This window comes from Mus pahari, chromosome 22 (genome assembly GCF_900095145.1).
Source record: "Mus pahari chromosome 22, PAHARI_EIJ_v1.1, whole genome shotgun sequence".
Lineage (NCBI taxonomy): Eukaryota > Metazoa > Chordata > Mammalia > Rodentia > Muridae > Mus > Mus pahari.
In genome coordinates this window covers 8,763,239-8,778,881 of record NC_034611.1, presented here as the reverse complement: position 1 = coordinate 8,778,881, position 15,643 = coordinate 8,763,239, and the positions used below count along the sequence as shown (strand labels likewise).

The window sequence follows — 15,643 nt, the reverse complement described above, 5'->3', positions numbered from 1 at the left end:
TTGGGATTTGGACTGTAGACTGTAAGTCATCAATAAATTCCTTTACTATATAGAGACTATCTGTAAGTTCTATGACTCTAGAGAACCCTGACTAATACAGTTGGCCTTTGAACTTACTGTTTTGTGATTTGCCTAGTCCCAGAATATGTAGTTGGGATAGATATACTTAGAAGCTGGCAGAATTCTCACATTGGTTCCCTTACCTGTGCAGTGAGAGCTATTATGGTTAAAAATGCTAACTGAAAGCCTTTAGAATTGACCCTGATAAAGAAAATAGTAAATAAATAAAAAAAAAATCTCATCCCTAGAGTAATTGCAGAAATTAATGCCTCCATCAAGGACTTAAAAGATGCAGGAGCACTGGTTCCCATGACATCTCCTTTTTAAACTCCTGTGTGGGCAGTGAAGAAGACAGTAAAAATTTTAGGAGTCTAGTGGTATAGGGCATGCAGAAATATTCCTTCTAAGCTGAAGGATAATTTACTGCACCGGACCCCATCCACCAAGAAGAAACACTACATTTAATGGACCTATTTGGATCCTGGAGACAGCACATTCCTCACTTGGGTGTGTTACCCCAGCCCATATAACAACTTTGGAAATATGCCAACTTTGTGTGGGGGCTGGAATAGGAGAAGGCTTTTCAGCAGATCTAGACTGCTAAACAAGCTGCTCTACCACTTGGACAATATGATCCAGCAGAGCCAGTGGTATTTCAGATGTCAGTGTCAGGGATACTGTTTGAAGCCTTTGGCAGGCCATATAAGGTAAATCACAGAAGAACCTTTGGAATTTTGGAGCAAGGCCAAACCAACATCTGCAGACAACTGTCCTCCCTTTGAAATAAAGCTCTTAGTCTGCTATTTGGCCTTTCTGGAAACAGTATTTGACAATGGGTGACCCACTTACCATGACCTGAGCTGCCCATCATAAACTGAGTGTCGTGTAACCCATCAAGGCATAGAATTACATGCAGCACAGCAATCTACTATCAAATGGAAGAAAATCCTCACAGTGGCAGAACTTCACAATGACCTATCAGCAGTGAAGACAGTAAAGTTAACAGTGGCTTTCTCATATGCAGAGGCCTTTCGAGTACCATGTTCAGAAGACAGGAGCAGCATATTGCTGTCAGAGTAAATCAAAACAAAAAGCAAACATAATGGATTTAGCTATGGTTTGGAGAAGAATCTTCCAAAGGCCCAAATGTTAAAGGTTCTCCCCAAGACTACACTGCAGAGGTGGCTATGTTTTATGAACAGCTCAACTCTGTTCTATCTCTACATATGTGCAGAGAACCTACTAGGAGAAGCTTGGTTACTAAGGCTATGTTCACAAACGATATAAGGGGCTCTCATCTTTTTGTCTTCCTGGTCATGCATTGCTTCCCTACTATAAGTCCAGAATAAACAAAGTATTGATTCATAGACTAGAGGTTCTGAAACTGTGTGCCAAAACCTGCTTTTCTCTCTTTACTCTGATCATAAAGCAATTCACCAAAATACAAGGTCTCCTAACACAGATTACTTGCCTACAGAAAATAACATGTTTGGGGTTGACACAAAATCCATTGAAATATGGGATACTTAGAAATAATGGTTAAATACTGCTAATTTTAGCATTATGTTATAAGATTTAGGAATAGTTCATTTATTTAATTAATATGTGAAGTTTTCCAAGGTTTATCTTCAAATTAATAAAAATACTTGTATATAAACTAATTATTAATAATTTCAATATAATTAACAATTTCAATATAAAATAAATTAAATTAATTGAAAATGTTTAAGTCGAGTATTCTTTTAAAAATATATTTATTTATTCACTTTACATCCCAATATCAGCCCTTCCTCTCCTTGCAGTACCCCCTTACTCAAGTCCTTTCCCTACTTCACTGAAACCAGAGGAGGTAGTCCATTTAGGGGCACAGGATCTATAGGCAGGCAAGCAATATGCTCAGGCACAGCCCCTGCTCCAGTTGTTGAGGGACCCACATGAAGACCAAGCTGCTCAACTGCTATATATATGTAGGGAGGCCTAGGTCCAGCCCATGCTCACTCTCTGCTTGCTGTCCCCAAGGGTCCAAGTTAGATGATACTGTTAGTTTCCCATGGAGTCCCTCTCATCTTTGGGTCCCCGAATCCTTCTTCTATTCCTTCAAAATACTCTCCAAACTCCATCTAATGTTTGGGCATGAGCCTTTATCTTTCTCCGTTGGCTGCTTGGTGGAACTTCTCAGAGGAGTTATGCTAGGTTCCTGTCTACAAACATAATATTGTATCATTTATCATTAATAGTGTCAGGGACTGGTCTCAGTTTAGGGCAGTCATTGGTTGTACATCACTTCTGCTCTTTTTCCCTTCACAACTTGCAGGCAGGAAATATTTTGGGTCAAATGTTTTATGTGTGNGTTGCTATCTTCATTTCTCCACTGGGAGTCCTCTCTGACAACAGGGAGTGTCCATTTCAGCTTCCATATCCCTTACTGCTAGGGGTCTCACCTAGAGTCACCCTCATCGACCTTCTGAGGTCTCTCCCACACCCACAGCAGCCAAATTCCTTCTCTCTCCCCTGCTCTCCCTACATATGACTCCCCTCCATATCCCTCTTCTACCCAGTCCCCTCTTTCCATCGACTTCCAATATCTATTTTGTTTCCCCTTCTGAGAAAGACTCAACCATCCTCCTTTGGGCCTTCCTTGTTATTTGGCTTCTTTTGGTCTGATTTTATCATATCCTTTCTTTTATGCCTAGTATCCACTTATAAGTGAGTCCAGACCATATATGTCCTTTGGGGACTGGGTTACCTCTCAGGATGTTTTCTAGTTCCATCATTTGCCTATGAAGTTCACAATGCCCTTGGTTTTAATTGCTGAGTAGGATTTATTTGTGTAAAGGAACCACATTTTCTTTATCCATTTTCAGTTGAGGAGCATCTAGGTTGTTTCTAGTTTCTAGCTTTTTGTAATAAATCTGCTATGAGCATAGTTAAGCAAGTGTCCTGCTGGCTCCATGAAGCATCATTTGAGTATATTCCGAGGAGTGATATAGCTAGGTCTTGAGGTAGAACTATTCTCAGTCCTCTGAAAAAAACACCAAATTGATTTCCAGAGTGGTTGTACAAGTTTGTACTCCTACCAGCAGTGGAGGAGTATTCCTCTTGCTCTACAACCTCTCCAGCAGGTTGAGTTTTGATCTTAACCATTCTGATGGCTATAATGTAGGATCTCCTAGTCATTTTTATTTGCATTTTCCTGATGTCTAAGTGTAGGGGAATTCTTCCTAATTAATTGATTGGCTAATAAAGACAACATGTAGCCAATCACTGGGAAAAGAGAGCAAGGGTTTGCAGGATTTAGATTGGGAACTGTTATACCTGGTGGCAACCTCTGCCACCAAAAGAATTTCCAACATAGGATAGTTGATGAGTTTAGCACAATAGATTTCATGCCCAGTGGTTGTGTCATCTGTTGATTTTATACTAAGATTGTATGGTGTTTTCCATTCACAGTGACTCGGGTGGGAAGGAGGTAAAGAACATTGCTGGGGCAGAATTCAGCCAGGCTTTGAAACAGGAAGAATTGTCAAACGACAAACCTACAGGGGAGAGGTAACCACAGTGGAGTGCAGGCTGGCTGGTGAGAGGGCACCTGCAACTGGCCATGTGGTGGTGGGCTGGCAAGAAAGCAATCTGAGAGCTCTGGTGAGGCAGAGCTGGTATTTGTTGGAGAGGTGTTGGCTAGGGGAAATACGAAGCCAGAGTCTCAGGCTATGCACCTGGCTTAGAACACACAGAGATTGCTGATGCCAGTACATAGCCGGATTTAGCATGTAGTGATTTTATTTTTTAACAAAACACTACACACGCTACAACTAAGGACTTTGAACATTTCTTTAGCTACTTCTAGGCTATTCAAGATTACTTTGTAGAGAATTCTCTGTTTAGGTTTGTATCCCATTTTCTACTTGGGTTACTTGTATCGTTGGTGTTTAACTTGTTGAGTTGTTTATATATTGTCAGATGTGGGGTTGGTAAAGATTTTTCCAAATCTGTAGGCTACCATTTTGTATCCTTTGCCTTACAGAATCTGTTAAGCTTCATGAGTCCCAATTTATCAATTGCTGATCTTAGTGCCTGAACCATTAGAATTCTGTTCAGGAAATTGTCTCTTGGACCAACAAGTTCAAGGCTATTCCCCACTTTCTGTTCTGTTAGATTTAGTGTCTCTGACTTTGTCTTGGGGTCTTTGATCCACTTGGACTTGAGTTTTGTGCAGGATGATAAGTATGAATCTATTTGTGTTCTTCTACATACACCAGCACCATTTCTTGAAGATGCTCTCCCTTTTACATTGATTGTATGATTTTGACTTCTTTATCAAAAATAAAGTGTCTGTAGATGTATGGATTTACTTCTGGTTCTTTGATTTGATCCTATCCACTGCTATAAAAATACTACACAGTTTTTATAACTATTGCTGTCTTGCAAATTGAAATCAGATATAGTGATTTCTCCAGAAGCTCTTTTACTGTTCAAGGTCATGTTAGCTCTCCTGGGTTTTTTTTCTGTAAAAAGTTGAATATTGCTCTTTCAAGACCTATAAAAATTGTGTAGGAATTTTGGTTGGGATTACATTGAATCTGTAGATTGCTTTTGGTAAGGTGGCCATTTTTACTATATTGTTCCTACCAATCCATGAGCATGGGAAATCTTTTCATCTTTTGACATCTTCTTCAAATTCTTTCTTCAGAAACATGAAATTGTTGTCTTAGAAGTCTTTCAGTTGCTTGTTTAGAGTTACACCAAGGTACTTTATATTATATGTGGCTATTATGAAGGGTGTTTCTTTCTTTGTTTCTTTCTCAGCCCATTTATTATATTATAAAGGAGGGATAGTGATTTTCTTTTAAGTTAATTTTGTATTTAGCCACTTTGCTGAAGGTGTTTATCAGCTCTTGGAGTTCTCTGCTAGAAATTTTGGGGGGTCACTTATGTATGCTATTCTGTCATGTGTGAATACCAGTATTTTGATGTCTTCTTTTCCAGTCTTCATCCCTTTGTTTCAAATTACATAATGAAAAAATTGTGTAAAAGACAAAACAATCTTTGCTAATAGTAATAACTGCTTTCCATATTTATTTTATTTAACATCTTTAGTTTCTACATCATTTAAATTTTTAAATTATTATTTCTCATAACTTTTGATACATTTTGCATTTTAATGTGCTTTTTGTTATTAAGAACTTGCAGGCAAATAGATAGAATTAGAAAATATCATCCTGAGTGAGGTAACTCAGACCCAAAAGGACATGCATGATATGTACTCACTAATAAGTGGCTATTCACCCAATTTTTTTAAAGTACAGAATAACCAAGATATAATCTATAGAACTCAAAAAGGTAAACAAGCTGAAGTGCCCAAGTGAAGATGCCTCAGTCCCACTTGGGAGAGAGAAGAAAGCAATCACAAGTGGGGAGAGAGGGAGGGAGGGAGGGACCTGGGAGGGAAATTGGATGGGGGTGAGGAGTAGGGAGGAGAGGGGGAAACATGATCTGATATTGGGTGAGGAAAAAGGACTGAAACTCTGAGGGCTAACAGAAAGAATGGAAACAGGCAACTTCAGGAAATAGGAGGTTGGGGTGGACCCTTCAGAATGAACAAGAGACCTGGGAGGTAAAAGTCTCTCAGGATTCAAAGAGAGGGATCTTAGAAGTAATGCTCCACAGTAGGGAGAGGGAACATATAGAGCCCACCTTTAGTAGGAAGACAGGTCATCAAGTGAGAGATGAGATTGCCATCCCATGGTCACAACTTTGACCCATAATTGTTCCCGTCTGAAAGAATTACAGGGATGGAAATGGAGATGAGCCTGAGGAAAAGAAGTTTCAGCTTAAGGGAAGGTACCAAGGCCTGACACTATTATGAAGGTTATGAAGTGCTCAAAAAATGGGCCTATCATGACTACCCTCTGAAAGACCCAACAAGCAGTTGAAAGAGTCAGATGCAGATATTTGAACACAACCAATGGACAGAAACAGCTGACCCCTGTTGTTGAATTAGGGAAGGCTGGAAGAAGCTGAGGACAAGGGCAACCCTGTAGGAGGACCAGCAGTCTCAATTAACCTGGACCCCTGAGATCTCTCAGACACTGGACTACCAAAGAGACAGCACACACCAGCAGATATGAGGCCCCCAACACACATACAGTAGAGGGCTTCCAGGTCTGTTTTCAATCAGAGATGATACACCTAACCCTCAAGAGACTGAAGGCCCCAGGGAATTTAGAGGTCAGGTGTGTGTGTGTGGGGGGGGGGGTAGGGACATCCATGTGGAGATGAAGGGTGGGGAAGAGTTATGGAATGTGGAAAAGTTGGAGTGTGGATCAAAAGTAGAATAAAATCTGGAGTTTAAAATAAATAAATAAACAAACAAACAAATAAATAAATTGAAAAATTTGTATCTGAAGAAAATTTATAGTGGGAATAAGGAATAATACAAGATTACAAATTAGGTTGTATCATTTGATAGAACTAATGCCTACAACTTTTAGTATCTTTCACAGTTATTACATATATATATGAGAAAAATATATATATGTGTATATGAGAAAATATATACATATATATGTATACGAGAAAAAATATATATATATATATATGAGAAAAGGGATGAGAACAATCAACTTTCCACAGATCTTATAACCATGAATCACAACAATGATCAGCCTGGCACATATCCCTAAAGGAGCTTTAGTAACATTCATAGCTTAGTTTTAATATACACTTGTATAATTGGAATTAGGACCAACTCAACAGGTGGTGCATAATGTCTGGTATGAGAAACGTAGCCAACTATCCAAAGTAGTGAGGTCATGGACTTTAAAGAGAACTCCCTACTGCCACTTTTCTAGACCAGCATGATCCATGGCTGCATTATAAATTATTTTTATACTCACGGACAGTGTAGCTCTCACTCCTCATCAATGGAAGTTCTTTATATATCAGGTAGAGACCATAACAGAAAACCATGACAGATTAAAATGCAGAGACCATTAGATGCCCAACCCCAATTGATACATCTACAATACAACCTATACACTTAAAACTCAGGAAACATCATGAAAGTGTGAGTGGAAAGATTGTAAGATCCAGAGTATCAGGATCAGCTTTGAGTTTGTGTCTCTTATAAATGATAGGAAAGAGATGCATATGATAATCTCAGCAAAATGGTAGCCTAAACAAGATCAGAACATATCAATATACATGCTAATGTGAAGGGAGAAGAATATCCTGGAGCTTCTCCCTTAGACAAAGCAGTGGTAGAGGCAATTAAAGACTTCGCCAAGATGAGCCCCCAATTGGTTATCCAATACCAAGGAATTGGCTCTGAAAACATAAACAGACAAGCAAGACCAAGTGGACTCGGCAAGTTGTATTTGTGTATTTAAGAACATATGTGAATGTATGCTTATAACAGTAACATTTAAAGAAAAAGTGACCATAAATTTGAAAGAAAATGGGGTAGGGAAAAAGAGAGGGTGAATGGAAGAGGAGAGGGAGAAGGTAAATAATGTCATTATATTTAATTAAAAATGATCTCTGGGCTAGATAGATGGATTAATAGTTAAGAGCACTTTTCGCCCTTGCAGAGGAACTGGGTTTGACTCCCAGCAACCACATGGAAGCCAACTTTATGGATAATTTCACCCAGTTCCAGAGGGCATGATGAGTTTTCTGGTCTACATGGGTCCTGCTTGGATGTGGTTCATAGACATACATGTAGGCAAAATATTCAAAAAACTAAGTATGTAGTTTTTAAAATTCTAAAAAAGTTAAGGATACAAAGAATAATCAATAGAAATTTTCTTCTCGGAGTAAGAAAAAATGTCCAAAGTGAATTTGGAAATAGTATCACCATTCTGTGACTATCCTTAAAACTGTCAACATGCACCATGAGAGTGAAGAACATAGTATGTGTATTTTGTTTTAATCAGGCTGTTAATTTTCACAGAGAAAGTAACATAAAAATTATCAACTTCATCAGATAAATCTTAGAGTCTTAGACATGACTGATCATGGACTTTGGGGATACTCATTCTGATTAAATAAACATAAAGTTTCTCATTTTAAAGGTTTTTTTCAAGTCAGTTTAATTAATAGCTGAGTATATTTGGCAAATTAATACTCAGGTTAATTAATCAGTAAATTAGTTACTTAATTACAGTAATACACACAGGCTTATTTTCACTTGATAGTAATCTTACTAAAAGTATCAGAAATGTTACTACATCAGGAATTCTTAATTAATGAATATCTTTTATGTACCACACAAAGACCACGTTCTTTCTATGTGATACAATCTGTTCTTCTACAAGTAACATTGGGTTTTCCTGTGAACACCAAACCACCACTAGCAGTCCTTAAACAGCTGGGACTTTCTGAATGACAGTCATAGGTGCTGCATCTTGAACCATCATAAGTACTATGTACATATTGCTGGGTTTGCTACTTTCATTACCAGCTTGACACACCTATAGATCCACTTCTTTCCTGAACAAATGATATTCTATCTTCCTTATACATGTATCATTGTATTATTTGTTATAAATTTTCTTTCAAAAATTTTGTGCACACATTAACCCAAGAGAAAGTTTAGAACATATTATTTATTAATCACTGAAACAGTGGGAGGGCATGGTTTCACTTACACTATACTAGACCTTCTTTTGATTCAGGAGTTACTAGCAAGACTCTTTCTCTAAATTTCAAAGCCCAAAACAGATACTGCAGCAAGGACTAAGAGACCAGAACCAGAAGAGGTGTAAGATCATTTCAAATGGATAATAATAATATGTAATACCTTAACTATTTCACATGCTACATGATGATAAACAAGAATGATTATAGATAATACTGCTGAAGAAAGACCATTACTGTTCCAATGGATGAGAGTACGTTGGAAATGTGAAAGTCATCAGATTACAGAGCACTCATGTTAAGTCATGTGTTTATAACAGATATCTAGTAGAAATTCCAAACACCGAAATTGCACCATTCTGTACCTAATTTTAAGATATCAACTATAAAACTGAAAAAAAATATTTTTCATACATTCATCATCTATATTTGACTCAGAAAAAAATATCCTGAAGAAACTCTAAAAAAAAATCATTGGCAAAGGAATAAATTGTTCCAAATATATAAAGGTATATTTTTAAGAAAGAGAATAAATCAGTACCTATCATTTATCATCTATCAATGCATATTTTCTGTTACCTCATCAATGTATCATTTATTCATCTATTATCTATAATCGACTGACCTATAATACATCACTCTATATAAAATATTTACCAATAGTCTCTTTCTATATTTATATGTATATATGGACAGAGTAGCATGAAACTACTTTGCTATGATTGTCTGCATTAATAGTGTTTCAATAGTTTATGTTCCATAGATAAAAATGAAGATCATAAATCCAATGTACAATTATTTTAAAGGCTGCAAGTAGTTCAAAGGCTGTTCTTGCATTCTTGAGTGATCGTTTTGGTACCTATTTCTCCTGCCACATGATGCATATTACCTTTGTTGCTGCATCAAAGCAGATGAAACCTGTGCTGAAGTCAATAGTGAGGCCCATCAAGTGACTCTCCAACACACATGCATAGGTCTTGCACTGGAGAAAACAAAGAATATTGTTAGATTCCATGTGGCTTATATAAACTCATTGTCAAGGGGAATATGAGATCTAATCTCTATCAATGTGATACTAGTAGCTGACTAGAGTATGGCTCAGTTGTAGAATACATTCCTAACATGAATGTTTAATCCGCAACATTATACTTATACTTGTAAATATTTTGTAAAGATTAATAAATATGAATACTGAAACAGGAAAATATCATAAATAAGATATGAACTAACATGGATCTTATGTACAACTTAACACATTATTATATCTGGTTGTCTAGTTGTATTTGAGTTTGATTTCAAGTTACAGAGCAATGACTGATACGAACTATAATTATAATTCACATATGAGGGAGCAATTCTTTTCAGCAATTTTCGAATACCAATGCTCATATTGCATTTGTTTGTATTATATTCATTTAAAATATATTGTCTCTCACAAATACCTATAATTATCAAATTGCTTTTATGAGACTGTTATATTCAAATGATTAAAGCTTAGTTTGCATTAAAAATTTATAACCATGACAAAATTTCATTTGAAGTTAAAATAGTAAATTAGAAGGCATACTTAATGGGCATTAAAAGCCCATGCTTAGGTATAATTGTATTTGCTAAATACGTGGATATCTTAGATAGCTGTATTCAGCCATTAGTAATTTATGAAAACTACTATCAACATTAAGGAACATTTTAGGATATTGTTTTCTTTTAATTAAGGCTTAATTATTTGCTATTTTCATGTATGGCCATTAAAAGGAAGATTTCAGGTGAAAATGGATTATATAGTACATCCACATTTTCTCATTAAGTTGAACATCGCAAATTAAGTTACATTGCCTCAATAATCATTTAATGGAAGCAAATAAATGGGATAAGTTGAGATCTGCTAAAAATTTACTTTATAACGTACAATGTTAAGAAATGTACTGAGTGTATTTTATACACTTAAGTAAAGAAATGATTATTTATTGTATAATTACAATATCTATTTAGTAAAACATGGATTTCAGTGTAAAAAATAGTGATAACCAAAATTATTGCTTTAGGAAAGCTGCAAGATAAATTGCTTGGCAATATTTGTTTATAATTATATATTAAATAACATCCATAGATAAATATACATAGGATAAATATCTTAAATGGCCCTTGAAACTAAATTTCTACCACCAGATAAAAACAAATAAGGAATCAATTCACAGTAACTTTAAGTGTAATAACTTTTTGTAATTAGTATACTCTCATACTAAATAAGTAATGATTGTACTAAAATAAGTAATTATCATACTAAATAAGTAATCATCGTACTAAAATAAATAATTATCGAACTGGATTATAGTTATGAAACAAATGTGTTTTTATACTGCCAAAATTCACTGACCTGGGAAAATAATAAAGTCAGTGAAATGAAACTAAGTGAATTACACTTCACATTATTTCTTTTAATATAGGATATGTAACATTTTATTTATAACTTGTGTATTCTATACCTCAATATTCACTACATTTTCTAAAGTTTAATTGTAACTTTAAATGATCATGTCGAATATATTCAAAGTGTTTGCTTTCATGGATCATCTTTTCAAATAAATATGCCAGTATTTATACTGTTTATTAAGGGTATAAAATAAAGTATAAAATAATAAATAGACATATTTGATGATAGAGAACATTATTTTGTAGTCCTTGTAATATAAATATATTTCAAAACAGTTTTATTGAGTTCTTCAGAAGTACTAATCATGTTATAACATTTTCATTTTCTGCCTATTTATTTTATTTTACTATGTTGAGACAGCATATCATGTGGCACAAACAGGAATCAAATTGCCTTAAATAGCTGAGGATGACAGTTAACTACTTTTCCTGCCTTTACCTCCCAACTGCTGGGATTATACGCATATACTATCAGGCCCATGTCTATAATTTTTACCAATGTTAACAAAACAGATATTTATTATATCAAAGTTAAACAATATTCATCATGTTAGTATATTTACATTTTCAAATAACAAAATGATGTATCCAAACTTTGCAACTAATTTCATCCATTTTTAGTTTCATATCTGTCTAATGTGTCTGAAAAATAAGTATCCATGTATGTTGGACCTTGATCTATGAATCTATTATATTGGAGCCTCCCAGACCTTTGCAGCCACTGTTCTACACCACCTGGGTGATTTCTTGACAGGCTGGTACCTTGTTTATGCCTGCCACTGTCCTGCTGAATAATAGCCTCAGGGCAGATGCCACTCCCTGCTGATAAGTGCCTAGATTATACAGAGACAGCATTCCCCGAAGACCCGCCTACCTGCTTGCTCCTGTACTGCAGCCCCAAGATTGGGGCTGCGGGGAAGGGTTTTTCTCATGCCATATAAACATGGTACTTATTAAACATTGGGCTTTGATCAGGATTCCTTGTCAAAGCCTGGTTATTTCTCCCGCCATCTTTTCCCTTTCAGCCCATCCCTGCCTTTCAGGACGAACCCGGATCGGAGTGTTACTTCTGGCAGAAACACTCAAGTGATGCCCAATGACCTGGGACCTGAACATGGTGGGGACAAACTGAGGAGACGCTGTCTATGTGGAGCTTCAGGGAAGAAAAAGTAAGAAGGTCTTATCATGCACCCCGAGAAACAGGTACTCATGCTAGCACAGGTTCTAAACCTCATCCTTTTTAAATTGTTGTAGGCACGATACAGACTAAGCTGGTACTGTGTTGACCCGCCATTGTTGCCACTTAGGTTGGCAGCGGAAAACGGGAAAAGAAAATTTTTAGCAGGTTTTTCTCCACAGTCTTCGGGAACTGCTTCAGGTGGGAGAAATAAGGGTTTAAGGTTCTAAACAGGCATTTACCGGCATCCCTAAGAGCTGTTTCGGGTTTAAAGAAAAGGTGTTAAAAGTATTTTTGTGGAGCAGATGGACTCTTGCTGCCCATGGTTAAGAGAGGAAAAAAATTCTAGACAAGAGAACCTGGGAGAGAGAGAGATCATGAGAGAGGGAAAATGGATTTTAATATTCTCCTAGAGACAGACTGAAGTCCGGAGACATCCGGCTTTTGCTCTGGCCCCTACAGGAGAAATTTGCTACTTTCTATGTATTGTCTATGTTTGGTGCATCAATCTTCCACGTGTCAGTTCATGTATGTTTTTGTTTCGTTGTCTGAATGAGTGACTGTTCTGTGTTTCATGTTTAAAAGAAATAAAAGTGGCTGGAACCTTGCCTGCTGACGCAGTCTCTCTGCGCGCAGCAGAGCCAAAAGAGGCTCGTGGCTTAGCCAGGAATCAAATACAGCAGGAGAGCCCCTGCAGAAAATCTGTTTTTAAGAGAGTTTTTGAACTCTGAGTTTTAAAGCAAAAAGGCTGATAGTTGTTTTTTTCCTAAAATTTTCTCATGGTTAATGTGTTTAGCAAATGGCAAGTGCCTTTTATTGTAAAATTATAGCTAAAAAAGGTAAAATTCTGTGGTCTAAATTTATAATTCATGTAGCGGCTTCATTTGGTTTTTGACTTGTCTTAAGGGTATAAAAATGCTCTGCATGGCTTATACGTTATTGGCGTTAATTCAAAGGTTATAACATTGGTAACAAAAAGGTTAGCTTCAATATGGTAACTTAGGGTTGGAGTCATTTTAAACATGTGGCATAAGCAGGCCAAAAAAAAAAAAACAAAAAAAAAAAAACTAGGCCTCTAGAAAAACTTCTAATTGAGATAATTTTTAATGTGATTCTTTTCCTAAAAGGTAGACTTAGAGATACGATTTAAAACATTGTCTCTTTAACAAAGTATCAAAATTTGCACTGTCCTGCATTCATACACAGGCAAACTTCATAACATTAAAGTGATGCTTCTGGTATTGATTTTTAAGATAACAAATTGTTTAAAATTGGGTTTTGCTTCAAGTTGCCAGTGCTCCATTGACAGCAGCTGCAGCGTAAATTCAAATTTTAAATCTTTAATTCACCTATATATTGTAATTAGGATCGTTACAAGAGTAATCATCTTATGAGAGCACTAACATAGCTCTCTGCAGCCATCCAGCCATACAAGCAAAGGACAGACTTATCTACATATTTGGTCCTTCTGCAAATGTTGGACTCTCATACAATTTGGCTATGGTTGCTGCTTTACAGAGAATTACCATACAAGCAACTTTTTCACAATTTTAAATGTTTTAAAAATCTTAAGACTGTTCTAAATTAGAGGCATAGGCAGACAAGTAAATTGTCCCCCTGAAATCTGTCCTCACTGCAGGAGGGCCAAGCCCCAGACCAAATGCTCAGAGCAGGCTCAAGGAAGCCTGTGTGGCTTCTTTTTTTTTTTTTTTTTTTTTTTTAACAAACCATGCCTAGGAAGTTATTGGGATCTTGCCTCTCTCTGCCTTTCAGGGAGGTCTACCCAGGTGTTATTCGTAATAAAGTTTTTAATTCAAAATGTATAAGAGGTCAATCAGGCATTACAAGATGGCTTGCCTACTTCATATAAGATTATTAAAGAGTTTGTTTTTTCCTTGATAATTATAAAGGGTTTGCTTCTGGTGAGCTGGTGATCACTGGAAAGTTTTGCCTCTGAGTGTGGCTTATACAGCTTACATTATGTAAGAATAATTTTTATTGCCTCTGCTTCAATACAAGAAGCTAAGAGTTTCAATTTTTCAGTGTGGAGAGTATTAGCTAAGGACTCTAAAGGAAAGTTTACCTCAAATCTTGCTCTCACAAAAGGAGCTTTAAGGTTCTGCAGAGTAATTTGCTCCATAAGATTCAGAGGCCATATCTTTTTAATATTGAAGGTTTTAGCTATACTACAAAATTGTGATATAGAAAATCTAAGAGCAAAAATTTGATTTGCTTCAAAATGTTTATTTTCCAAGCTTCTAAGAGATGTTAATGGGCTAGGATCTTATTGTAAGGCCTCAAATTAATTTAAACCTTTGAATATTATCTTGAGATACACAAATTAATTGGTAAAATACAAAAGGCTTTGCAAAAAATAAAGGAGGCTTTTATAATTGTTATCAATTATAATCATTGGTAACTAAATACTAACTGCTTATATTAGTTATGGTTATTAAGTGCCCACAGCAATTGTTTGGCAAAAGAAGGAATTAAGGTAAAATCATTTTCTTTTCTAAGTAACATTTTAACATCCTATTGTAAGGGTGCTGTGGTACTAATTAAAAATTAAGAATTCCCCTTTCCAAACAGCAATCAAATTGGGTACTGCAGAATGCTAATATTTGGCCTACTGCATACCATCATTTTTAGATACAATTGACAATCATCCTAAAGATAAAAATTGCTTTGATGCATGCATTTGTATGCATACACCCATTTTACTGTATTTATAAGCAGCTTTTTATAAAGAAAAGTATATGTGAATTGGATCACATGTTTATTCTTTTTAGTTTCCTCCTGCTTCAGCACGGATGATTAAACTGGGTGCTGTAGATGGTGTTTTAAAATGTTAATTAATCAAGCTTTAAATTGTATATTAATAGTCAATATATCTCAGAGTGTAAAATTGCTCAAATATTGTTCATCTCTCAAATACTATAAATCTCAATTTGGGTGTATGCAATTGTTTATGCTTTATGCATATACAACTCATAAGAAAAAATGCTGTTCTTTTAAAAGACTTATCATGGACATTTAAGAAATTGTCCTAGCCTGCCTGGACAAGACCTCTTAAGGTAATGCCATGCTAAATTTATACCAGGCAGATTTTAGACCTTACATAAAAATAATTGGCCATATAATCTTATTCTTTACATTCAAAATAGTAATGGCTTAGATAACATTTTGGTATTTTCAGAGTATGTGCACGTCAAATTCTAAAAATGTGTTCTTAGTGTCCTCAGCTTCTACCTATTTCCACATAATGGTGTTAATTCTTGAGGTCTTAATTACTGCAAATGGATACTCTTATTTCTGATTAATAAATAAATAAAATAT

The 15,643-nt window shown here is 35.8% G+C and overlaps 1 protein-coding gene across 4 annotated transcripts in view; it reads right to left on the bottom strand.

Moving 5' to 3' along the window:
- Window positions 1-15,643, bottom strand: part of Sntg1 (syntrophin gamma 1) — a 638,621-nt gene that overhangs the window by 46,224 nt on the left and 576,754 nt on the right. For all 4 annotated transcript variants that reach the window (XM_021222333.2, XM_029533398.1, XM_029533399.1 and 1 more), the window contains one exon: window positions 9,587-9,679. In XM_021222333.2, coding sequence (XP_021077992.2) covers window positions 9,587-9,679 — 93 coding nt within the window. The remainder of the gene's footprint in view (window positions 1-9,586; window positions 9,680-15,643) is intronic.